Source organism: Corylus avellana, chromosome 7 (genome assembly GCF_965113065.1).
Source record: "Corylus avellana chromosome 7, dhCorAvel1.hap1.2, whole genome shotgun sequence".
In the NCBI taxonomy this organism is placed as follows: domain Eukaryota; kingdom Viridiplantae; phylum Streptophyta; class Magnoliopsida; order Fagales; family Betulaceae; genus Corylus; species Corylus avellana.
In genome coordinates this window covers 22268486-22296070 of record NC_142496.1, presented here as the reverse complement: position 1 = coordinate 22296070, position 27585 = coordinate 22268486, and the positions used below count along the sequence as shown (strand labels likewise).

The following is a 27585-nucleotide window of genomic DNA, read 5'->3' as shown; positions in this document are numbered from 1 at the left end:
CAGATAAATACAACCATATCAGACAAACCCTACTCAGGCTACTCTATAACCAAGATTAAGGTTTTTAATTAATTATACCTTAAAACACACAAGAAAAAGAGGTTAATGTGCATATATGACCCATGAAACCTTCTACCCATATAAACGTATTCCAGGTATATTTTTTTTGAAGGCTTTACTGAAATTAATTAACACAATGTTGCATGCAGGTTTATGATATATATTATCATCATCACTAGATAACACCTGCTTTTAGATATACAATGAATTCTCCACCAAAAATAGAAAACAAATCATGTAAATTAGGTTATCATTAACTGAGATTCTCTCGGGGAACACCCTCCTTGACTGAAAGTGACATGAAGAAATTCTACACCGCAAGTTCCTTATGCCGGAGACATCTCATATACATCCAAAATAAGGGATAAATTCACTTAAGTTTGTAATTTTCAAAACAGCCTTACAAACCGAGGGAGTTCACTTATGAGTGTTGAATCCCACATTGAAAAAATATAAGAAAGAAAAGAATACTTAATATACTTAAGTCGACCTTAACTCATTAGCTTAGGCTTTTAGGCTAGAGTTGTGTTTAACTATGTACATTAATATACTCTTGGTAAAAAAAAAAAAAAAAAAACTCCATAACCGATGTGAGATTTTGACCTAAAATTTCTTAAAATACACATTTTTCCCTAAGAAAATCAAATTAATAATTAATAAGATAAAAAAATAACAGAACAAACTACATTAAAAAATAGTCTTTTTTATTGATTAATTATTATAAAGGGCAAATTTGATTTTTCTATGGTCAAGGTGAGGGTATTATTAGAAGATTTTGGTCAAATTTTATTTTTGATCAATCTTAACTATCAATGCTAACAGAGAGCCCTTTTTGCCATAAAATAGTAGTTTGATATATCCAAATATCACATCTGTAAGTTTATGAGGCTCTTTTAAAAATGATTGTTAGTTCAAGGGGCGTAAGTTTATTTAACCCCCAAAAAAATTAGGCCCATAGGATGCAAGTGGAATCCTGCTAGACCCGCTCGAGTCAATCCAAAAGGATCCAATATTCTAAGCTAGGTAAAACTAATTTTTAGGTTATGTAATACACAATTAAATTCATTATTTCCTGCTACGTATATTTTAAGCTTTTGAAATAATTAGTGATTTAACACAGTATTATGGGAGATGTATTGATTTCGAATCCTGACTCCATTGTTTCGGCCCTCATTTCAGTATATTTTACGTGTTAGACCTCACTTATTGAGTAGAAAAGTGTTATTAATTAAATGCTTAAATTTGTCATTAATTTCTTATTAATTTAAGCTATTGTGAGTGATTTAACAGTAGAAACATTCGGTTATTTGTAGCCTAAAAAACAAGTGCCTTTTATATTTTTGAAGTACTCCTACATCTATAAACAATATTAGGAAACCAAAGCTGAGATTAAAGAAGGAATAACTTTGGCTGCAAAAGAAAATATAAAGGAGTCCCAAAAATTATCCCACTGATGTATAACGCCTATGAAAAGGAGGTATAGAGATATATACAAAGTGGAAGGAAGAAGCCTTAGAGATGCATGGCGGGCCAAAGACCCCACAAAGAGAAAGAAGAAAAAGAAAGGAGAAAACAGCTTTATAGGGAATATGGAGGGGAGTTGGATGATTGAACTGAAGTAAACTTACACTGATCTTCATTGATTTTTCTTTTTCTTTTTATTTATTTATTTTCTTTTCCCTTTTACTAATCAAAAATAAAAATATTTATTGAAAGAGAGAGAGAGAGAGAGAAAGAGAAAGAAAAAAGAAAAAACTGAAAAGCAAAGGGCATGAGTATGACAGGACTTAGATCGGCTGGGGTTTGCGGTGGAAGGTGAAAGTGGAGGTGGTGGGAATAATAATAACAATAATAATAATAATAATAGAATGCAAGATAGTTATAATGATGGGGGAAGCATATTCACTTTCCTCTTTGTCATCACTTTCTAAGGCATGATTAGAAAAAAGTTCATCAATCTTCTCATCCCCTAAAGAAAAGCACTCTAGCTCCTCCACTTTGTCCAATACAAACTTGCTTCCCAAGCCTTCTTCTACCACACTAAATATAGAACATTATTACAGGACAAAAGTTAATCAAGCCAAGTATAATTATCGATAGTACAACGATAATTACGCTATTTTTCATTTTCTTGCCTTGACTCAAGTCCTAATTTTGACCCTTCAATTTTTCGTTTTAATTGCGGGCCATAGCTTGATGAGAGAGTAAATAAGGTAAAAACAATTTTCCTATTCCAAATTCAACTGCCTTTTCAGTTTTCATCCATATATGCAATTCCTTCCCATAGCCTACAATATTTACCATCTTTTATATGTAAGGAAAACTACAAAGAATACAGGTTTCTTAACGTTGTATTCTCTTTATTTATTTTAATTTTTCTATAGCCAATACTGAGTGCTCTCCAACCAAGGGTAGCCCCATAAGAAGGGGAAAAAAAAAAAAAATCGCTAATTTTTTACTTGCTACGTACCACGTCATTTCAATTTTATAACAATTTATTAAATAACATTATTTTTTTTTATTTTTGTCCCTCTTATAGATTTGTAAAGGTGGGTCTGGGCTTGGCTCAATTGCAGCCCGGTTTTCCTCGTTGACAATGGTGTCTAGAAGCAGGCAGATGGTTTGGGCCTGGGCTACTCCAGGATGGGGCTCAGAAGCTCTCGACCAAACAAATCCAACTTGACAGTAATGTGTTTTTCATGGGCATTGACAGTAATGGATGTTGCTTCCGTGCTTTTTAAGCCTGAGGGGCCCCCTGGAGCACTCTTGGACTGGTGGGCCTACTGGAAAGCTATATTGGGAATTGGGCCCACCAGTACTTGGTCAATTCCCTAATTGATTAGTGTGCTAATCAACTAAGAACATATTTGGGTGTGTATTTGAAGAGTTTAAAAGTGCGTTTAAAATTCAAAAAATCAATTTGAAGAAAAAATTACTCTTATGGTAAAAAATTTGAAAGCGCTTTTGAAGGTCCAAAGAATAAAAAAAAAAAACAAAAACAAAAAATGGCCAAAACACACTTTTGGCAAAAGTTTAAAAATGAAATTTTTACCAAAAAAACGTTTTTTTGACTTAAAAACTCTATTTCCCAAACATACTCTAAGTAATCTAGAGCTTGGGCCTTTTGGAATGCTCCTTTCGAAATTGATCCTTCCTGTAGTCCGTGATTCCCTTAGGTGATTAGTGTGCTACTTTACTGGGGAATCTGGAACTTAAGTCAAGCGGGTTTTTGATCTGCGCCTCAAAGCTTTTATTGGGCCCGCCAGCGGGGGCTTCTTCAACCGGGCCTGCATTTGGGAATTGGGCCCTGTATATTGCCTGTGTCATCGTTCTCTCTTCTATTCTTAATACCAACATCTTTGTATTTTCATTGTTGGTTCTCCATTTTTGCTGTTTCTTCTTGACTTCTTGTAGCTTAATTAGTTCATTGTTACCGCAATTAGTGTGGAGAGCACAAAGAAGGATGCATTTAGAACAGAGGATTTTTGCAGATAGAAGGTATAAGGTGCAGTCCATGTGATTTTTGCATTATAACATGAGAGTACCTGTTGCCCTTTGATCTCATACATTTACAACAGCCATGGACATGATTTGAAGTCTTTTTCTTTCTTCCCTTTTATCTTTCTTTTGGTTTAAATTTTGCTGTATTTTCTTGTTTTAGAAGTTCTTACAAGGATAAAGAGTCCTCACTTTACTGCAATGGTGGTTAAGGTTTTTTTTTTTTTTTTTTTTAAAGAGAAAAACCACATGTGACTTTCTACTTGAGTAAGAGTAAGATTAGGGGTGGATATTGGTTCACTTGGCGTCGGTAGGGATATTTTTGCCTACTTAACCGTTGAAGTAAGTTAATTCTAACTTCATATCGACAAGGAATAATTTAAACTTTTTTTGTTAATCGGTTAATAGGCGGTCAGTTATGTGAGTTAATTGTCAATTACAAGTTTTTATGTTAAAATTTATCAACTTTCTTATAACTAAAAATAAATAAAAATAAAAAGTAAATCCATAGAACACAGATCAAAAGGACAATCACAAATCAAGTAGACAAAATAATAGGGAAATCTACTAGATAAAATTCAAATTTCATTTGAAAAATTGATAAAGTCGATTAACCAATGAAAAAATTTCTACCGCCTACGGGATCGAATTGATATCGAAACAATATTTTTATTCTGCCTACTAATCACCGGAAGTCGATTGTCAGTCGGAGATGGTTTGGTGGTGGTTGATAGACTGTAAACATTTAATCTACCCATCTCTAAGTGAGACCAAAGTAGCATCACTTGCTAAGACCTCAACAAGAAGAGTAATGATAGAAGAATGACCAGAGTCTTCTTAGAGCATTCTCAGTAGACTCCCTATAAGGGAGTCTGTTCCCTATGTGTAAGGAATATGTCTAAAAAATCGCAAAAAAGTTCTACAACAGACTCCTTAAATGAGCTTCAACCATAAGGATTGCTACAGTGGAACCCAAAGTATAGGGTTTCACTATTGCAATCTTTATAATTATTAAAATAAAATAAAAAACGTTTCTCTCTTCTCTACTCTCTCCTCTCTCCTCTCATATATATAATATAATTTTAAAAAACAAATATTTTAATGATATATGAAATAATTAAGAAAAGCTATTGGGGTGTATTTTGACATAGGGAAATAAAAAGTAATTTGGATCCTTAAATATAGGAAAAATGATGAGAAAGCTGCTGAAAATGCTCTTAGAATCCTCTCAAATGTAACGTAGATTTTAAAATCACTAATAGATCAAAATTCAATAATAATTATCTCAAATTGAAGCCTTTTGAAAAAATTCTAAAAAAACTCTAATCTTCCTTATATTATGACTCTAAGAAGAAAGGCCTAAACGGGTATGCAATGCAAGAAATTACGAACACTCCTTCAAACCGAAGTGAACCATAACTTCACTCAACTTCGTTTGTAAGTACATGTTTATGAGACAGAAAAACACAGCTAGAAACCAATAACATAGTCTTATCCTGACCTACTTTAATATTTTAATTTAGGTCAATTGAAGCCTCCCAAACACAATCCTCACCGACAATTTGTAACACAGCCAAAATTCTGAAGATTAATCTTATTGCATCATTATAAACTTAATAATGGCATTACATGGCCGGACGGCAAATAATTCCTTCATAATTTTACACTATATTTAAAATTACACAAAAGGTCACCCACCACTCCAAGTTACAACGGAATCCAACCTGTTTCCCACTCGTCGGGCATTTGGGCAGCCAAAAAGTCCAAAACCACGTTCCTCGCCCGCTGCCCATACCTCAAAAGTTGACCGCTGAGCTGTCTCTCCACTTCTCTCCGACAAAAAGAACCAAGAAACAATTTAAATAAATATTTAAAAAAAAAAAGAAAAAAAAGAAGAAGTATTGCATTCTTTTCACTGCTTTGCTCCAGAATCAATTGTTGTATGTGCAATTCTTGAGCGAGATTGCTACGTTGAGCTTTTTCGGATCATAGGTGATAGAACAATCAATCCCCTTGTAGAACTTGGGCTTGACCAAGTTCCCCAGAACGTTAGCTCTAGATCGAATCACGAAGTTCAATTTCAAAGGCACCGGCGAAGCCGACGTTCCCGATGCACTGTTCAGGCCGGCTCCACTTCCATACAGAGGAATTTGATCGCCTGTCACTGTCACAGTAACTGATGCTCGGCTCTTCCTTTTTTGATAAAAGTTCTTCACCTGCAATACCCAATTCACAGAATTAGAGGAAGTAGAATACTGAGACCAGGATCTCTTAAATTTTGGGCTGTGAAGAAAAAATAAGGGTTTTTCTGTTTTACCGATCCAGAGGCGACAGTGAGCTCGGAATAAGATAGATCTAGCGGTGTTGATGTGACATGGACGCCGAAGAATGTGCCGGTGTTACGATATGTGAACTTGACGGAGGAATTCACGGAGATCATATCAGTGGCGACCCCTGTCGAATCTGAACCCGCTTGGATCTTGAACTGCTCAAATGTTATACTCTGCGAGAAAAATAAGCAAATTCATCAAAACCCATTTCACAATTTGCCAAGAAAAATGTATAAACTACAATTATTTGAAGACAGTAGAATTATACCTTCATGGTGATCTGGGGTTTCATAGGCCTGCTGGCACCCCATAAAATCAAGGAAAATATTGAGAAGAGAGCAAAAAAGCCAATAACAAAAGCGAGAACATAGCATCGACGAGGGAGACCCTTCCGACGCTCTTCATCCTCAAGAAGCCCTTCTTCTTCAATCACATCGCACTCCTTCCAGGGCTTCTGACCCTTTCTGTGGCCGTCGCGCGAGCTGTCGTTGGGCGAGATCTTGCGAGATCCGGGCTTGAGAGACCCAGAGAACCTACTGGTGGAGGACTCGCGGGAGTGGCGACCCACGGAGGAGTGGGAATGCGGTGGGGAGCCCATGGGGCTGAGCACCGGAGTGGAGTGGAACGACGTCGCCGTCTTCTCCCCATCGTGGGAGTCCCGGGACGGGCTCTGCACGTAGTAGACTTGCCGGCGAGGAGATCTAGTCGGCGAAGACGGTGCGAGGCTTGTCACCTCCGAGTCCGTCTTTGCGTGCATTCTCTAGGATTCCAAATTAACACCGACGGCGGGTTTTCTTCAGCTTTAGAAACTGATGGGAGTTGAACGACTATCTTTTTCTTTCCCTCTCAGGCGGTCAGGCCTGCTAGTGCTTACTGCTGACTTTATGGATGGTTACTTGCTTGTCGATTGGAGGGACAGAGGGTAATTAAGAAATTGCGTTAATTGGGACTTCTAGAGTACGTGAAACGTGGAATATTGCAATTATAGATTCCAGTAATAAACTTTTTTTTTTTTTTTTTTTTGTTTTTTTTTTTTGTTTTAAGGATTAATTACTTTTTTTTTTTTTTATTACTTAGATTTTCACGTTTTTTTTTTTTTTTTTTCTAGGTTTTAATTCGTATTACATGTGAGATGATATTTGACTAATGATTAAATATCAGTTTAGTATCTCTATCATCATTCTATCAGCCAAATTAATAAATTGCAATGAGAATGGTTTCGGCCACCCTTACAGCCCCAATTTGGGAGTGGTTCGATCAATCCTAAGGCGTTTGAGAGTGGTTTCGGCCACTTACTTTTTGGCCATTAGTGATGACCGAATCACCTCTAAGGGTCTTAGGAGTGGTTCGACCACCTCCAGATGGGCTGCAGAAGTGGCCAAAACCACCTCATAACATTCAATTAGTTTGGCTAACTAAATGGTGACAGAAGTACTAAATTGGTATTTACCCAATTAAGTATCATCTGTGATACGAATTAAAATCTAGGAAAAAAAAAAAAAACTGAGAAACTAGGTACTAAAAAAAAGTAATTAACCATTTTGTTAATAGATGGAATACAAACAATAAAATAAAAAATTACATAATCCAAAATATATAGGTCAAAAAGAATATCTAATGTTGACAGTAATTGAGCTTTAGCCCAAAAAAAAAAAAATCTCAAAAGTAATAAGGCAATAAAAAATACGGCCGGCAAATTGTGAATATTAACAAAATAAATATACTTAATTAAGCTCCCAATCAACTTAGGAATCTGAGATAATCATAATCTCATCACATGGGGGGTTGGCAATAAGAGAGTGTCTTACAACTGTACCTTACCAAAAATAAAAAGAACAATTATGCATTTATGCCCTAGAAAAATAAAAGTGGTCGTGTCTTTTGGGCAAGAGGAAGAAGCCAGGAACTAATTATCCGACAGCCAAAATACAGTTGGCAGCACCAAACCACGAATCAATAATAAATTAATATTTTAAAGAGAAACGCCCGTACTAAATTAGCGGTAGTGTGAAAGAGAAGCGCCCGTATCCGAAGGTGGAAAATGAAGACCTTCTGATGAGATCATGGGGCAAGATGGTATTTTAATCTTTTTTTTTTTTTTTTTTTTTTAATTTTTGGGTTTTAAATTTTAAAAATAAAGTACTTAGATTTTTCCTAAATGTCCTAACAATTCATAATTGATTTGAATAGCTTAAGGGTGTGTTTGGGAGTGTGTTTTTTAAAAAATAATTTACGATTTTAAACCAAATTACAACTTTAGGGTGTTTGAGATTGCGATTTTAAAAACGCAAATTTTAAAATCGTAAAAAAATCTGCGATTTCCATGAGCTGATTAGAGGGTGCTTATTTGAAAAAGTGCGAATTTAAAACAAAATCACGATTTTTATTAAAAAGATATTTGGCGCAATAGTTATCTTTTTTAGAACGGGAATGAAAAAAAAATACCAACAATACCCACCTAAAATATATTAAAACCTTTATTTTCTCTTTTTTTTTTTTCTTTATCCTCTGTCTTGTTCATATTTATTGGTAATTTGATTATGAAACCGCAATTATATGCTAATGTTATCTAAACACTCAATTGATAAAAAAAGTAATTTTAAGTATGTTTTACCAAACGCCTGTGCGATTTTAAAAAGTAGCAATTTTAAAAACGCAATTTTTAAAATCGCACTTATTGAAATCGCACTCCCAAACGGGCCCTAAGTCACAATAACTATCTAAATTACTAACTATTTAAACAGATAATTAATATAAATTCCATCCAATTTTTACGAGATGAAACTTATTGGAAAATCACATGGATTTATTTATTTATTTATTTTTCTTGCCTTATGGGTGAATGATGGATCATGGTAATAAACTATTGAAGAACTAAGGTTGACCATGGTTGGAGCACCCTTGGTTGCTGTCCAACTGGCAACTGCTGGATGAGTAATTCTGTGAGCTCGGGTTGTTAGGGATAGTCAAGCCTGAAACTCTCACCGACAACTAGAAGTAATTGGTCGATAGCTGGCGCCTGCAAAAATATTTTACTAGTGATTTAGGTTGTATATGGTGGGGTTTTTGGCTGGATAAGCTTCCAACAGAGTCAAAGTTAAGCTTTTTCCAAGGTGGATTAATGGCTGAAAATACTTGATTGAGAGGGCGATTGGCAATCTTCGGGGGGAAGAAAAATGCTAAACGCTCAACTATTTTGCATAACTTTAGGTTAACTTTTGTCTTATTTTTTTAATTAAAAAAAAAAAAGAAAAAAAAAAGTGTAAAGCAATAATTTTTTTTTTTTTTGTCATTCTTTTATTTGGTATTTTTCTTTATAATAATGTTATTTTTTAAAATTATTACGAAGAAAAATACAATTTCCTTCCTCAAAATTAGCCCAAAGTTATGCAAAATAATTGAGCATTTAACATTTTCCTTCATATTGCCAATCGCCCTCTCAATCAAGTGTTTTCAGCTATTAATCCACCTTGGAAGAAGCTTAACTTTGACTCTGTTGGAAGCTTATCCAGCCAAAAACCCCACCATATACAACCTAAATCACTAGTAAAATATTTTTGCAGGCCCAGGTAGCCACCAATAACTTTAAATTATTATGAAGAAAAATACAATTTTTTATTTTTTAAAAGGACAAAAAAAATATATTATTGCTTCACACATTTTTTTTATTATTTATTTATTTATTTGTTTTAAATTAAAAAATAAGACAAAAGTTGACCAAAAGTTTAGCAAAATAATTAGGTCCCTATCATCCCTCTCGGAGGAACTGGGCCAGAGAGTTAGTTGGGTGTTTTTATGGGGCTTCAAGTTAGTGATTGTTGACATGTGGCTTTGTATAGAATGTCAACCGGCGGTGGCCTCATGGTCCATGAACATTGATGTTTCGGGTTTAAGGTTTTGGATCCTAGGGGCTCTTGTTCTCCCTGGCCCTGGACACGGCAGCAACTTTCCAGGACCAACAATTCTTCAATTATCAGATATAATTGTCAAAGGCCCAAGCCTATCTCTTAGTTAGAGCCCAACTATTTGCTCGCAAAATGCAAACAAATGGGAACTCAAAAATGAACCAACTGGGTGTCTAATTACCGGAGGTCCATTTGTCCGTACATGAGGAATTGGTAACCCATATGTACCTTGCGAATGGGCCATGTATGACTGGACCAACCCCTGAATTGGAAGCAATCGATTGGCCCTTGACAAAGCATAAGGTACCCACTTGGGCGCACATTCCCATGGCATTGCGAAATTATTGCATGGAGCATTTCAAAATACATTTTCGTCGGGTAATGATACAAGGAACGCCGGGCACGCCAGCCAAATTTTATTTTATTTTTGTAATATTTTTAATTATAAAAAAAAAAAAAAAAATTTGGCTGATGTGCATAAACTGTTCATGCACGCCAACGTTTCCTTTAGCATTACCCCATTTTCGTCAACCTTCATGACGATATTCTTAAAACATATTTCTTCATATTTCTAAATTTTTACGAAATACTATAATGAAGCCCCAAAATTACTCTAGAATAATACTGTTCTAGAGTAACGAAAATTCCCTTGATTGAGAATATAAATGCACAGGGGAATGTATGCTAATAGGAGAAATAGCTATCTCAAATTCTCAATTTCAGTGTGTTTGGAGATGATCATTCATGTGTCATATTTAGCATTTCATTATAAAAATAAATAGCTATTGTCGAGAATGGAATAAATCATAATAGAATAACTATTGATATTTATTAATAACTATTCTTTTTTTAGGGACAGGTGGAATAATTTTTATTTATTTATTTATTTATTTTTGTGGTGTTTTTAAAAATAATGTCCACTTAAAATTAAGAGAACACTAAAAAAACGCCAAATAATTCCTTTTTTCCTTATAGCTATTGGACATAAATGGGGAATCCTCTATTTATCAAGGATAATAATATAGTTCAGTATTACAATCTCGTGGATATACCATCAAAGGTAGGTTCAAATCTCTGCAATGGAAATTTTCATATATGCTTGATTAGTATTAGTCGCTTTGAATTCTCATTGATGACCTGGTGGACCTGGGTATAGACTATGGCTCAGTCGAACTTGAAGGAGCGCTTGCAGTTCTCACCGTCTAGACCTCTTCTAAGCGGCTCCAAACGGATAGGAACTACTATAGTCATACCTAGGTAGGATAGCCACAATTATTGGATATCAATCCCATCCCCATTCCCCACTCCTATCCTCACCGCCAAATTGTTACATTTTTTCATATTTCCGTGATATTTTGATTTTTCCAGCAGATTCCACGTGATGATGAGATATTTTTCGAGTCATTCAGTTGACGTAAATGAATACCAAGATAAGGAAAGAAAGAATTGGCCAAGTCTCATCCCCTCAACGAGCATAGTGACGGATCCAAGTTGGTTGCTAGCTTGTAGATATATTCTTTGCTTAATTTCTTTAGCCCTTTTTCCTCAACTGATCATGAAGACATGGGCTACTTCCAATAAAGAATATATACAGAAAAAAAAAAAACAAAGAAGAAGAAGAAGAAGATAAATGACCGTTGCATCTATTTGGTGGACCAGAAAACGCTGATCATTGCCACAGATTTTCAGATTTTTTTCACCAAGTTTCCATATAGCCTCTCCTATCTAATTTAATAATGTAAAATCATCAAACCAAAAGGAAATAAAAGAAAGAAAATTTTATTTTTTCATATTGATATTCTGTTCAAAGCAGGCATGCCATGCATATCATCTTCATCATAAGTTATTTAACTGAATTCTATGATTTAAAGCTACATAGACAAAGGGAAAAGGAGAAAAAGAAACTCCATTTGGATAGGTCATTTCTGGTCCTCGCACTGAAAAAAATGAGGAATGATTAAGCCTCAACTGAGGGTCAACTTGGAGCCAACTTTTTTCTTATTTTTTAATTTAAAAAAATAACAAAATTAAAAATTAAAAAAGTTTCTGATCGAACCAATAATTTTTATTTTGACCCTTCTTTTATTTGGTATTTTTTTAAAAAATAAAATTTTAATTTTTTTTCATAATAGTGACAATTTTTTAAAAAAATAGTTGTACTTTTAGCATTTTCGGAAAAAACTCATTGGCAAAAGTTGCAGACAACTCTTTTGTCATCTTGGTCGGTCGTCCTATCTAGTGCTTTGGGACCATTCACCGCGTGGTGCTTCTGAGTTCTGGCTCGTCTAACCCTTTTGAGAAATTCATGCGCAATTTGGGAAAGGTCTCAAAGCAAGCACATTGAAAAAGTAAATTAATTGAGGCCCATTATTTCTACCCAAATTTGTTTTGGGCCTTATTTCTCGAGGGACTATAATATTGGATAAAAACTTAATAATGATCTATTTCAAATCCAGTGGTGATTTTAAAAGTTACGTCAACTTTAGCTAACAAAAAAAAAAAAAAAAAAAATTAGGAGGCCAAATAGATCCAACGGATCAAGATTTCCTACAATTTCTTATGAAATTATGGAATTTAAGCCATTTCTAATCATCGAAATGCTTAAAAAATACCACATATTAAAAATGTGGCATGCTACAATTTAGAATTGAGTATATATATTTTTATGATGTTCTTACTCTCTATGTTGTAAAAAAGTTTCAAACCAAAAACTATATTTTGATTTTCTGAAGAAGAAGCATCTTTACAAAAGTGAAGAATGAGCTCATTGTGATGAAAATTATTTTCTCGTTGTCTCGATCAAATGCCACCCTTTTAATAGGTGGCATTTTTCAAACATTTTGATGCTTAAAAACAATCTAAATTTTTTAATTTTAGAATTTGAAATTGTAGGGAATCCTAATCCCCACCGAACTATCAAAAATAGTAGCCTACAAAAAATTGTTAGAGTATTAATTAAATAATTAAAATTATCTCTTTCTATAGACTAAACTTTCAAAATACATTACATGGTAATTTAACATGATATCAAATTCAAAGGTCATGAGTTTGAACCTTATTTCCGTTATTCATCTTCTATATCGTACATTATAATGATTTAACAAAAACATTGAGTGATTGATTGAGTGGGTGTTGAAAAAGATGTTGATTCATGCGGCAATGATATTATACGAGATGGACCGCCATTGAAAAAGGAGCAGTTATGTTCATGGACTACAATCCAAACTATTCCATCAATATTTATTCAACATAGTTATGTGTATATATATATATGCAGATTCCATCTGAGCTTAAATCTGAAAGACGTGTCTATTGGGACCTCCATATATATATATATATATGCAGATTCCCACAATCATTAATTAATTAATATATATATATATAAATATTGGAGGATATGATGAAGTTCCAAAGTCTCTTTCCTTTTCCACTTTATTGTTTAAAGTAAAGAGAACATGAAGAGATGGATCGATATAGATTGTGGTTTGTGGTATCATGAGGTAAAGGAGAAGGCAATAATCATACAACATAGAAGTGACATTCATACATCAGTGATCACCACTCACCACGGCTGTTGTAACAACCGTGGATTATATATATTGGATACAGAGATGTTTTGTAAGGTCATGAATTCGAATCTTGATTTTATAATTTATCAAATAGTTTAGGTGTTAGACATTAAAAGCTGAGTTTGAAGTTACACATAAAGAAAAATATTAAAATATTGATTAAATGATTAAATTTATCTAGATGTTTTAATGAGTTTAATGATTTAACGCTGTGTATGATTATTGAAAATTGATGAGAAGATGACAATTGAAGAAGTCAGGCGTGTGAATTAATGTTCCATTTCTTGTCTTGAAACTATATGGGTGATCCCCACACATGTGTACAAGTTTCAGATAGAATCTCTTTACGATAAGATGAACCCAGCATTAATCAGCTTGTCTAATTTCGTTTCTGTTTCATTTAGTGTCTTTTCAAAGAGACACTGATTTTTTATTTTATTTTTTTTAATTAAAACAATAAGTGATCTCTCTTTCTTCAATCTTTCACCTGATCTAAATTCTAATCCTTTTTATCGTACGTGTTTTTATCATGATCTATGGTCATGATTCAATCTACAAAAGGGTAATTAGTATGATTCAATCTTATTTAGACATACATAAATTAACTACAAATTGGTTTTAACACAAAATGTTAAACCTTTTTTTTTTTTTTAATATTATTTTTATTCAAAGTCTTTCCTCGTGTTTTCTTTTAGTCCACTTTTGGTGTTATGGTAAAATACACTAATCATAGAGCCTGCACCACGGGTTCAATTCAATCATATCGCTTGCAACAGAACATTTTCTTTCTTCTATATATTTTCCAATTTTGAGAAATAATTTTAATTCTTTTTAAAAATCACCAATAACATCATTTCTACTATTTTATTTATATATCAAGAATTAATATCCATTTATAACTCAAAAGAAAATAAAAAGAAAAGGAGGAAGTGAAAGAATATCTTGGAAGCATTTACCATTATCTCTTACCTAATGAAAATTTGTCACTCTATGTACTCCATTTTTTTTTGGAATGGACCCTTCGATCACAACTTCGACATCGGTCCCTACAAATGTCTCAGTCTAAATTAATATATTTGTGCTTTATTATTATTATTATTATTAATGATTGTTATGCTTTATAAGCATCCTGTATTCTGGAAATTGCCGAGATGATCTACTTCTGCAATCTGCATGTGATCGATTTGTGTCGTTGCATGGACAAGTCGCTTTCTATTACATGGGCTGTCTTGTTTATTTGTTTTTGGTGGCCTATGCAACGTAGAAAAGCTAGGTTTGTGTGTAGGTCGTATTTGTTTTTTAATTTCTTCTTCTTTGTGTTATACTCCTTCTACTATCCTATTTTTGTAATATTTAGCGGTAATTAATTCCATATATCCATAATCAAGTGACCATAAAAGAAAAATAAGCAGGAAGAAAATTAAATTAAGAAACTTATGATATGGGAACTGACCCTATAGTTGGAGGCTCATGATGATTAATATTCAATTTCAAGAATTCAGGAAACATTGTAATTGATATCAAAAGTTCAAGAAAAATTTCTCCCAATAAAGTCGTAAATTTTTTCAATCTCCGGCCAATATTATTGTAGCAAACACGTCTTATTAATTAACTTCAAATTGACCAATGATAATCATTGAATTCCAGTAATCAGTACTATATCAAAATTATCATTGGTCCTAGCTAGCAGTCGATGATCTAGTGAGGTCTTTGGTTGATCAGTTGTCCCAAAGAGTTCAATTATGAAACTTTTGATTCTCTCCTCTTTTTGTTAAAAAAGATTATAAAATCGATATATATATATATATATATATATATATATATATATATATATATATATATATATATATATATATAAAGTTTCCTGTGAAATTAAAAAGAAAAAAGAAAAAAAAAAAAACACTTCTCACCTTATATATATATATATATAGATATATTACATCAAAACACCTTTTCAAATCAAAATCTATTATAAATCAATAGATTCAACACCCTTTGGTTTTATCCTAACTACGAGTTCATCAATATTCATGCTATATATACATATATAATACATGCATGATATCTAAATATCAGGCTGTATATATATATATTTTTTTTTAAAAGGCCTCTAAATTTTGTTGTAGACAGGAAGAATCAAGTGAACTTTGGATTAATTAATTAGCTTACCATCTTCTCCGTTTCTATCAAATATATATTATCGTCGGTTAATTAGACGGCTATGGCGTTATCATCAACTACAGCTCCAATCTCCACATGCATTGACGGAATCTAAATTAACTATTCTACAAAATGTCAAAAACTTGTTGCATGATTGTGTCTGTGCGAGATTTAAATTATAATTGGTATCAAATTATCATGATTTGTCTATTGCTTGATTCTTAGTCACACATTATTTCTTTCTGATTGGACATTTAAAAATTTTCTTTTTGCCCTAAGGGTCCCACTAGGCTTGCACACAGAGAGAGAGAGAGAGAGAGAGAGAGAGAGGCCACTCTAACATTAGCCGCAAAGTCGGAACTTGGGCCCTTCTTCTAGCGCCACATCTACAACAATAAAGTATATATCCTATGGGTTCCTCTCTGATCGATTCGATAGATAGGGGTATAATAAAAAAAAAAAGGACAAATATAGGATTTTACAGAATAAGCATATCAAATCTCAAGAAGCGATAAATTTTGATATTTTCTCATTTTCACTAGCATCGGCCTAGAATGCCCTTTAATTGATATCCCTTTTGGAGGGAGCTTTTTGATTGATCTCAAGCTATCTCTTTCGAGCTCTATAGTCTAGAGGCTAGTTCTCTCAATAACTAAAACCATTATTTTACACTTCAATACACTCATGCTAACTTAAGCATTAAAGTGTCTTCCGCTATGGCCTCGGCTGAGCACCCTTTTGAAGACTTTTATGTTTTGAAGGTACTACATTCTCATACTTGGGAGACCACCTTAGTTGAGTCGTAATATAGCCGTTACCTTATAGTTTGTTGTGGCCCAAAAATTACCCTAACAAAATTCAATTGAACGAGAGTAGACATGCTTATTGTTTGGTTTCAATCTTTTTCTCTTTGTTTTTTTTTTTTTTTATTATTTTATTTTAATTTTATTTTTTATTTTTAGGCTAGCTGTTTGGACGAGAAGATATATATATATATATATATATATATATATATATATATATATTTCGTTAAATTTCGATAGATTGATATCTAATTAATTAATGTGGTCATGAATTTGCATGATTAATTAATTACAGCTCAGAACAAGCCTCCGACTTCAGACCAAGTACTACTAATTAACTGTGACAAAAAAAAGGTACTACTAATTAACCTAACTTAATGAGATATTAATTATGCTGAGATTACCGCGATAACATGAATTATTGCGAAATAATCATATAACCTGTTTCCAGGACTACGGGATTAACCACATAAGTAATGATGTGGCCATCAAAACGTCCACATTTTTTATGTACTCATGAATTTGCCCGTCTTCCTGTTCTATATGCATAATGTATATCTATACTTAATTCTTTCGTCCCCCAAAATATAATATTATAACAATTAATAAATAGGGAAAATCGTATGATTGATATTTTTTCACGATAGGAAATGCTATTGTATAACAACCACACGATCGAATAGCCTATCCATCAAACTGCATTGCTGCAAGTTTCATCACCAAGAGCTGGTTTTGTTTTGTTTCGTTTTTTTTTTTTTTTATTCTTAACCTAAAATAACTTTTACTTAGCAAACAAGTCAGTTCTCCGGCAACACATCCGAGCTGATTCCAGTGGCCACAATGGGGCTTCTGACCACGTGGTTACCGGCAGCATCCGCCCAACTGAGATAACCGAATACTATTAGCTCTTTTAGCAGCCGTGGGCCTTCTACGCTCACCTTGAAGCTTTTCTTTTCGTTCTTCTCTTTGAACACCAATTTGTCCGGCGTGACACGGACCTGAATCCCTTTCATGGCTGTCACGCTTGCAATGTAGCTTGATTGCCCTCCTCCAACATTGGTCACTGTTCTATGGAATTCTTGTACGGTTTTCGTATCCGATTTCGAGTCATTCAAATTGAAGAATGCAATAAAAGAAGGGTAGTTAAGATCCAACGACGGAGATGAACAATTGTATGAAGCCGATTTGGTGATGGTTTGAATTTCCTTCGTGGAGTAATTTAGTGCGCAGAGAAGATTCACATAATCTTCTATCTTGGCATCGTAAATTAGACCGGGGTCTACTGCCTTGTTGGGGTTGAGATGCCCGGCACCAATGGCAAAAGGACTAGCCGGATTGTTGTCGTCTCCTATGTCTTTGATGGGGCCCCCTGTGTTGTCCACCGTGTCCGATGTTGTCATCATGGCTGACCTGATGGCGGCGGGGCTCCATTCAGGGTGCGCCGCCTTCAAAAGAGCAGCCACTCCCGCTGCATGCGGGCATGACATGGATGTACCAGACAAAAGATTGAAGTTAGAAAATAGTACCTGCGAGCTTTGCAGTGTGGTGACTGGAGTTTGTGGGGGCCACGCGGCTAAGATTAACGCACCAGGAGCCATTAGATCAGGCTTCAAGACAAATGGGCAGCTCGCAGATGGCCCTCTAGAACTGTAGCTAGTGACAGCTGGCGCTGGTTTGGAACCGAGAATTGTCTTCCGAAACTCCAGGCTTGCTTTTGGCTGGGAGTTGGTTTTGATGTAGTTTTCAACGGTTTCTCCGCTTTGTGGGTTGAAAAAAATTGCTGGAAATGTGGTTTGGATTGAAAAATCCAAGTCAGTAATATTCGTTATAAACACTCCACCACCCACTTGAGCTTGTCTAAGATTGTCAGCTTGGATGTCAGTAATGGAACCATTCTTGTCTTTGCATACGACAATCTTGTTCCCAATTTTCTTCAGTTGCTTGAAATTGTCACAAGCGTCCAAGAAAACAATTGGGATTTTGCTGGAAGATGAATTCCCCGGATAGAGAGTCAAGCCGGGGACAGAATCCCCATTGCCGAGAGTAATAACTCCGCCGAAGTCACGGTCCACGTTACCGGCAGCAACGGTTAGAACCCACGGCGTGCCGTTGTGCAGGGTCTCAATGAAAGGCCCCTCGTTTCCCGCTGATGTAGAGACGAAAATACCCTTCTCTAACGCTGCAAACGTGGCTATGGCAATGGGGTCTTCATACAAAGGGACTCCATCCAAACCCAACGATATCGAGATGACATCTACACCGTCCAAAATTGCTTGATCAATGGCAGCAATAATATCGGAGGTGACGCCACCCTCGTCCCACAGGGCCTTGTACATGGCCACCCGCGCCCTTGGGGCTACGCCTCTAGCGGCTCCTGTGGCGTAGCCGAAGTAGGACGCATCGTCCACATAATTTCCAGCCGCCGTGCTTGATGTGTGGGTCCCGTGCCCATCTGTATCGCGCGTGGAATTACTTATAGTTTTTGTCGCATTGGGATTTTTGGCAATCAGACCTTTGTTAAAGAAGCGAGCCCCAATGAGCTTCTTGTTGCACAAAGAGGAGCTGAAATTTTTGCCACCATCGCATTCTCCTTTCCATCGTGATGGAACTTCCGACATGCCTTTGTCATTAAAGCTTTTGCTTTCTGGCCAAACTCCTGTATCCACCAACCCAATTATGACATCCTCGCCATAGTTGGACTCGGGCCACGCGCCCGAGTTGGAGTTGAGCCCAAGAAACTGGGTCGAGTGAGTTGTGTCGGCCTTAACAGGCAAGTCCCGCATCGAAGAAACATATCCCGGAGAACTTTTCAGGGCCTCATGCTCCGAGGGGGAGAGGCTTGCAGTGAAACCATTTATAACATGAGTGTAAGAATAGACAAGTTTAGAGGAAGAGGGAGTAGTTGTTTTAGTGGAGCTGAGTTGGGAATTTTCCAATACGGAGGCAAGAGTAGTCAAGTACCAGTTATGGTGGGTGGAGAAAGCTTTAGGCATGGCTGACAAGTCCATGTGAACGATGTAGTTGTCGGACTCTGTCAAGATAGAGGGAAGGTAGGAGATCATAGAGAGAAAGAAAAGACAGAGAAACAAGGGAATATGAGAAGCCATATTGGATGGGCGTAGTTTTAGACCACAGTTGCAAATTGTTTGGGGTTACTTATAAGGGGATGGAGCCAAGTTGTGTAGGGGACCTGTATGATTTGAATCCCGTGCTGTGGTGGGCGCGCAGCTTGGGTTTTAACTTATTTCTCGTTCTCCGCGCTGTGCATCTTTTTAACCTTATCGATTGCTAGATAGGGGAATGGATGCATGTGACGATGCCCTTATCATTGCGTAAACGACGTCGACCCAAGCTATACGCATTCTAGTTGAGGACGGTACGTGGACGATCGACAGGAAACACGGCCTTTAACATCAAGAAGCTTGACGCGCTGGAATGATTCTGTAAGGACCGTTCAGATTGGCTAACAATAACGAAGACAAAACTGATTGATGGCCTTAGAGCCCCACCATGTGCCCTCTCGCTCATGTTTCCAATTATTAAAATGCCAATATATAAGGTAATCCAATCCCACGCGAGGGAATGAAAACAACATAAAAGAAAGTGGCAGTAACTTTCAGTAGCTAATGATTATGTTATCATGGTAAAATCAATTTACGTTCAATGAAATTATATTTGTTTCAACAAAACAAACAAGGCATGGGATCCTTTTAGAAGTAAGATATTTTGTTCATTTCTATTATTATTATTATTTTGAAAATTACATATCCTCTCTCATATTACTGCCGTATTGTCGAGGGTAATGTTAAATGTCTTTATTGTGGGACACAACAGAAATATGGGAAGGATATTTAGCATAAATATATTTACTGTCAGCAAAGAAAATACCAAAGAAAGGAAACAAACAGTCAGCAAGTTGTCTCTCGTACCAGCGGCCAATTACGATTTTGTTCAAATTAAATGCATGAGAGGTGCTACTGAGTGAAATTAAAACATGTAATGGCTGATTCGTGAAGTGCTTATGGCAAAAGCAAGAAAAATGCTTAACGTAATCCTTAAGGCTTTATCCTGTAGTAAAATCTCTTGTCTCTATTTTTATTTATTTTGCTATTATCTTATTTTTCCATTTCATTATTTATTTCTTCAGAGAAATCACAACAAAGCAGTGGCCCTTGTCAACAAGCAGAAAAATAAGAACTACTGCATGCAGTGCAGGTACGGCAGCCGACCAGCCGTGATAGACAAATTGCACCAGCTTCCCGTAAACCAGAGAAAAAAAAAAAAGAAGAGTTAAATTTAATCACTTAATCAATACTTTAACACTCACTTTCACGTGTGAGTTCAAACTTTCTTTTAATAGGTGATACCTAACACGTGAAATATTTAATTTAAATAGGGTGAATTGACGAAATCAAAGTTAGAGAGGTTAAAAAATACTTTTAGTACCTAAAAAACAGTTCCAAACAAAAAGCTGACATGTTTGATAAAAAAATTCAAAAATATTTCTTCGACTTTTTTTACCCTAAAAAAAGTTAAAATACACTTTTGAAAAAACGCTTAAAAATGAAGTTTTTTTCCAAAAAAATTCTTTTATTTTTTTATTTTAAAAGGGAACATCCAATATTAATCACTCTAGCGATCAAATGCCTATGAGCTCAATTTCTCATTATATTCACGCCGTGAATTTCCTTTATTTTCGTCACACTATATTTCCATATTATTATTTCCTTTTGTATTTTTCTTAAGTGGGATATTACAATTTCCTTCTTCTCCCCCCTTCTCCCCTTTTCCCACCTTATTCTGTATTTTGGGGTTATGAATTGAATTCCTTTGAATCCTTGTGTCATCCAAAGGACTGAAATGGAAAATATTTAATATTTTTAATTCAACTTTGGGCTTCACACTCGTTTAATGAAATATTATATGGGCCATGTCTTTCTACGGACTCAAATCCATTCTCTCCAATTGGGTTGGTTTGCGGTTGCTTTTGGATTCTCTTTGATATAAGCTTTTGGAAGAAGACTAGTCCTATGTTTTGCATGAAATTAAAGTTGCCCTACATTTTGGACAAATAAGATCCATTAAAAAATTGCTTGTTGCCAAAATTGATTGCATTGAATGAATGGATTCGAGTATAACCACAAAAAAGTTGGTTATAGATGAAAAATAAAGAAAATAAATCAAATAAGATGGATAATTTTAATATTGGAAAATGAAAGAAAACCCATGTTTTATATATAGCTTTTCTTCCTTGTAATTTTTTATTTAATTCTTAAATAATTTTGTATCAGACAGTCTCATGCACTTGAAGGGAATAAACATAATGATATTTTGGGAAGAATAAAAATAATCCCTATAGGATGCCTATGAGTAATATATTTGGGGATCTTACCAAATTTATAATCATCTTAAACGTAAAAATAGTCACATTCCTGGGAATTAGTTTTCTCAAGCATTGCATTTCTGGAAATATGGATGGTCATGGCAGGAAGTTAGATTCTGTGAACTAAATGCAATGTTATTAGTAGTCTTGTGAACAAGTTCAATTAGAGATTTCAGCCTTGGACGGCTCGTCTTCCTTTGTCTCCGCCAACCCCTGTAGCTTCCTAATGATGCTTTTTATGTTACATTTTTTGCGCTTTGGTCTCCTTAGATCTTGTTGTTTTATCTTGTGGAAGAAACTTTTGTTTATGAAGTAAGTCAGTCTTAGTTGACAGATCCGATTTCGAGATCAACAGTGCTTCCACCCCCTCAACCTCCTCATGGGAGTTGTTTTTGCCTTCCAGAGGTTTGGATAGGGTTGAAGGGTCTCTCGAGGGTCATGCCCTTGCCTGCTCGGGTAGGGTTGAAGGGTCTTTCGAGGGTCATGCCCCTATTCGTGTCCCCTTTTTTGAGAATTCAAATAGGATTGAAGGGTCTCTCAAGGGTCATGCCCTTACCCTTGCCTGTTCGGGTAGGGTTGAAGGGTCTTTCGAGGGTCATGCCCCTATTCGTGTCCCCTTTTTTGAGAATTCAAATAGGATTGAAGGATTTCGAGAGGATCATGCCCTGCCTTCCTCTGTTATAGTGCCTTTACCACTTTATCCAGCCATTCCTTAGCTTTTGCCCAAGGTATAAAGGACGGGGACTTTTCTGACCCATATGGAGTCATTAACACGGGATTTCCTATTTGGTGTTTGATATTTCCATTTTTAATCTTTCGTTTGGATTTGTTGTTGAGAGCCCACCCCTCTTGGATCTTTTGTTTCTTGTAAACCATCTTTGATTAATAGATTGAGGTATTAAAAAAAAAAAAAAAAACTGATTGTGTGTGCGTGTCAACATATTGTTAATAAGAATTTTATTGTATATACTTATAAATTTATAATTTTTTTTTTAAAAAAATTTTTGAGTAACGTGTTATAATTAGATGTGACATTTGACAATTTTTGTCAAAAATTAGACTGAAGTTGAATGCAAAGACCTATTTATTATTTTTGCATTTTACATTCAGCTCTCAACATTTTTATACTAGCTTTCCTAGAAATAAATCCAAGAAAAGAAAGAAAAAGAAAATGTAGACAATGAAAATTATATCCACCAATTACGAATTACTAGGTTTATATAGGAGTGAAAAAGTAGTTACAGTTAACAGTTATTGGTTAAAACCGATAACTACAACCGCCCTGTTAACTGCTTTTTAAAAGGAAAAAAAGAAAAAAAAAAAAAAAAAAATCCAAAATGAGGTCGTTTTATATTATCGATTTTTTATAACAGTCTTTAAAAGCGGTTAGGATGGTTAGGGCAATTAGAGAGCGGTTATTTCGCCCTACTGCAGGGAGCGGTTATTTCGCCCTACTGCAGGGATAGACTGGATAGTCAATGTACGACTCTTAAATGTGTTCTAAGGGCAGGGAAAAAGAGAGACATGTCAATAATAAAGATTCAGTCAAAAAAAAAAAAATGACACAAACTCATAATTCAAAACCAAGAAAAACAGAACAAATGCAGAATGCTTAGCGGGGATCTTAATGGAGAACAAGAAGTCAAAAGCAAAAAGCGGAAAGCAGAAAGAGATTGAGTTCCCACAGGACATTTCGTATTAAGACCAAAAACAGCAACAAGAAAAACAGAGGGGTCCCAGGATTCTGTCCTCAGTCTGTCACAAACATGCCCCCACACCTTTAAAAACTATGGTAGATTGCCTACAGTGATTGATGCTTGTGAATTGTAGGACCCATGATCACAATATTCCCACCTAACCTCGCAGGAAAAGTGATTTTGTATTAGCCATCCTTAATCAATGGCATTTCTGCCGATATATATATATATATATATATATAATACTCGATCATGTTGCTTTTATTTTATGGATTATGATATAACTGGTCGGAATTAACCTGCCCTCCCCCTCTTCCGCCCTTGACTGGCAAATCCATAGATCTCAATAGTGTTGATTCTTTGTCGGTGATGAAATCAAACTAGTCAGATTTCCAGACAAAGAAACCTACATGTGTATATGGACACAAATTCACATGTACAGAACAAGATATTGATTGGGTTTTCACATTCTTCCCACTTATGTACAGCACCAAAACTCAACATGTCAAGAAATGAACAAAATTCCAACTTTAATGTCATTTGCATAATTTGGATGACAAACATAAGGAAATCCTATCAAATAAAAGTTCATATCAGAGCATTTCCTCTACAACATTACACAAATTCAAGGTCAGCGGGTGCAAAGTACTAAAGAATCTACAAACAGTGCAAATTCATATTAGACGAATCACATTTACAGGCAAGGAAAATACTTATCAAAAAAACATTTACAGGCAAGGTAAATGGTGTTGTACAATCCAGCACTGGAAGGAAATAAGGAGGCAAAAGACAAGGCATGTGTATTACCTTATACATTAGTTTGGAGAAGCTACTGCTCTTCGGGTTCGTGCTTTCTTTCCAAAGACCTAATATTTAGAACACTGCTTTCATATCCACTACTGTCACCGGATTCATTTATGCGCTTCTCCATCAACCTATCCCGCATACGTTCAGCTCTACGTTCCTAAATCAATTGCAAAGACAATCCTTGGTTAGAAGTTAAGTCCAGTCAGGGAAGCATTGCATAACACACAGTTTAACATTTCTTGATGTGCTTTTCATGTGACTAGAAGATTGGATTTGAATTTTGTAATTGTGCCGTCTCACTTTCCTTGAATCTGATATGAAGGCAACATGTTCTCTCAGTGAAAAGCCCCAAAGTGAATGAAGTGACAATAACAACTAATTGCATCTCTTATTGTGTATTGAAATGCTTATCTTTCTATATTTATGAGCAAAATAAATATGTCTAACTTCATAACCATCAAAGAATGGAGATAATGATACAACCAATGAGATAAATTAGGGGTAGAAGTAAATGCAAACTCACATCACGGAAGGGGAACTCATCAGCTTCAAGCATATGTATCACGTGCCCCATCTTTGGCCTTTTCTGAGCATTTGGGTCCACACAGCGCAATGCTACTAACAGAGCACGCTTCAGCGCCCTTGACGAAGGTTTCTCAGGTAATGTAGGATCCAAAACTCCCTCAGCATTCCGATTTGTAACCATGGTTTTAAGCCACTCAACTAAGTTCACCTGAAAGTTTGACTTGTGAGTTGATATCAGAAAGAATAAGGCTTATCTTGAGCTGGTCAGAAGACGATGTTATAAAGTAACTTTGATTGATGACTATATACCTCTCCAGCAGGGCGGCTATAGTCTACTGGGTTTCTCCCAGAAATTATCTCCATAAGAAGAATCCCAAAACTATATACATCACTTCTTTCATTCAACATGCCGGTACTGGCATATTCTGGAGCCACATACCTACACAAAAGAATCAGGATGGCTGAAACCCTGAATTTCAGAATGATAAGTGACTATGATAATTTTCAATTAAGAGAGGTTGGACTGACCCAAATGTTCCCATCACACGAGTTGTCACATAACTCATCTCTGAGCCCAAGAGCTTTGCTAGGCCGAAGTCAGACACCTTTGGATTCCACTGCTTATCAAGCAAGATATTGCTCGACTTGATATCACGGTGAACAACCTTGGGCTCAAGACCCTCATGCAGGTATGTCAACCTATGTTTGTAATTAAGGTTCAGCTATTGCACACAACAAACAATCCAATGAATAGAGCCACCAATCAATAAACTTATTCAACTAACACATACCCTTTTGCAGTTCCAAGTATTATATTCATACGAATCTCCCAAGTAAGAGGGCTGCAAGGGCCAACATCTCCATGAATCCACTGTTCCAGGTTTCCATTGTCAACATACTCATAAACAAGCATCCTATAACAATTCAAGTGCATCAGTCCTCCCATGTAAGACAGCCAATTTTTCCCCTTTCTTGAGAATAAATAAAACAAGGATATTTAAGTTAAAAAGATGAAAAGAAACAAAAAATTTCATTCTTTAATATTAATTCCCAAGCACACTAGAAGGGGAAAACCCCAATTTTTTTTTACTCCACTAATCATATCCATTCATTTCGTTTATGAACTCAAAATCGTCTAAACTTGCAAGGTTCCGCAGAAATGTTGAAGATCAGAAAGAAAAGATGTTACCAATGAAGATTAAAATACCTGTGCGCTCCTTCGGCACAATAACCCAACAACCTCACTAAATTCTTATGCCGAACACGTCCGATTGCTTCAACTTCAACCTTAAACTCCTTCTCAGCTTGTCCCCTAAAGCAAACCAATTACCACAATTAAGCTTTTTCTGCCATAACTTCCCAATACAGAGTTCATGAAACACTTGGTTAACATATGCTCCACCAACTAGCTTTCAAATTCATAACAACAAACGATAAAATAGCAACAAAAATCTAACAAACACATTAAATTCTCAACTGGGTTCAGAATTAATAACATCATCATGATCTTAAATTACACCAAAGCAGTTAAACCCCAAGTGAATAGATTAAGATTTCGAGAGTGTTATACAAACATGCAATGATATTACCTGTTATTGAGCAAATTCTTGACAGCAACCATGGTATTATCCTTCAAAACGCCCCGGTAGACAATCCCATACCCACCCTCCCCAATCACATTTTCATCAGAAAACCCATTGGCGGCCTCCTCGAGCTCTCTGAGCGTGTACCAGTGCCCCCAGCCCAAATGCGAGACCTCCGGCGCCGCAATCATCGACTGGTCACCGGACCGTGCCTCTCCGCTGCCATGTGACGACCCGCCAGCCCTCTCCGGGTACGAAATTCGGTGGTCTTTCCCGATTTCTATGTGAATTCTGGTTCGCGTACCCACCGGGCTCCCTTCCTCTGGCTGAAGAAGAAAGGGTTGAGCTCTGCATAACGGCTCCGATTCCGGCAATGGGTCCGGGTTGGAGGCCTGGTGGTAGGCATTTGGGTTCGGGTTCGTGTCCGGGTTGGGGTTGGGGTTGGGGTTGGGTTGGGTCGGGTTCCGAGAATGATCGATTCGGATTTCTTGGATTTCCTTGGACACGTTTGGGATGGTGGGGTTCTGAGAGGACTTGTTATTGAGCTTTGAAGAAGAAGACGACGACGACGAGCTGTTTCGCCTTGAGGTGAACCAGAGGGATATGAGGAAAAGTACGAGAACTATGCCTGCTCCTACGCATATACCAAGCACCACCCACAACCGCAAACCGAAGATTGAGGTGCGCTTTGAGAGCTGGTCGTTCAAGAACGTATAATCGGTCATTTTTCTCCACTTTCTCTTCTTCTCCTTCTTGCTCCTCCTCCTCCTCCTCCTCCTCTTCACGTGGTGGCAAAATCGGTCACCTTATCAACACCCCCATAGAATTTGAAGCAGAAGAAGAAGCAGGAGGGGGACAAAGCGAGTGTGTGGCAGATGATAAATGAGGTGGTCGGAAAATAGACTGCACAGAGTGTGAGTGGGGCTGGGGCTGGGACACACTCTGATACAAGAGCTGGCATACTAGGACTTCTAGAACAGTAAAACTCCCACTAAATTTTTCGTCTCTTATTGTTGTCTTTTTTAATTTAAGGAAATTATTGTTGAATGCGAATCTAGCTAGTTTATGCGATGGTCGGATCTATGTGTAGTCTAAGTTGTATTAATAACTTGCCATTATCATGAGTTTGAATTGTCAATTGTGGGTCATTATTAGATGTTGAGTTTGGCCAGATTTTGTTTTGCCGATTTATGTGGTTGTTTACTTTGTTTTTGTTTCTTCTCTCCTCATTCATGTCGATATTATAATAAAATTACAAAGGAAAT

The 27585-nt window shown here is 36.0% G+C and overlaps 2 protein-coding genes and 1 pseudogene across 4 annotated transcripts; all 3 read right to left on the bottom strand.

Annotated features, from left to right (window-relative positions):
* Positions 1 to 5137: 5137 nt before the first annotated feature.
* Positions 5138 to 6757, bottom strand: LOC132184220 (uncharacterized). Its single transcript, XM_059597767.2, has 3 exons — positions 6157 to 6757; positions 5876 to 6061; positions 5138 to 5774 (listed from the first exon to the last, which is right to left on the bottom strand). Exons 1-3 carry the CDS (start codon positions 6643 to 6645, stop codon positions 5490 to 5492), a joined length of 960 nt encoding a protein of 319 aa, XP_059453750.2. The 5' UTR covers positions 6646 to 6757; the 3' UTR covers positions 5138 to 5489.
* Positions 6758 to 16699: 9942 nt separating this feature from the next.
* Positions 16700 to 19465, bottom strand: LOC132184876 (subtilisin-like protease SBT3 pseudogene; annotated as a pseudogene).
* Positions 19466 to 23317: 3852 nt separating this feature from the next.
* Positions 23318 to 27278, bottom strand: LOC132183701 (Protein kinase superfamily protein). 3 transcript variants are annotated; one of them, XM_059597086.2, is made up of 8 exons: positions 26327 to 27277; positions 25945 to 26049; positions 25529 to 25651; positions 25266 to 25436; positions 25047 to 25176; positions 24736 to 24945; positions 24213 to 24369; positions 23318 to 23562 (listed from the first exon to the last, which is right to left on the bottom strand). In XM_059597086.2, exons 1-7 carry the CDS (start codon positions 27043 to 27045, stop codon positions 24235 to 24237), a joined length of 1593 nt encoding a protein of 530 aa, XP_059453069.2. In that variant the 5' UTR covers positions 27046 to 27277; the 3' UTR covers positions 23318 to 23562; positions 24213 to 24234. The 3 variants fall into 3 exon arrangements, with proteins under 3 accessions (XP_059453069.2, XP_059453071.2, XP_059453068.2); XM_059597088.2 differs by lacking the exon at positions 23318 to 23562 and adding an exon at positions 23649 to 23811 and having other exon boundaries at positions 26327 to 27278; XM_059597085.2 differs by lacking the exon at positions 23318 to 23562 and having other exon boundaries at positions 23911 to 24369.
* Positions 27279 to 27585: the final 307 nt, after the last annotated feature.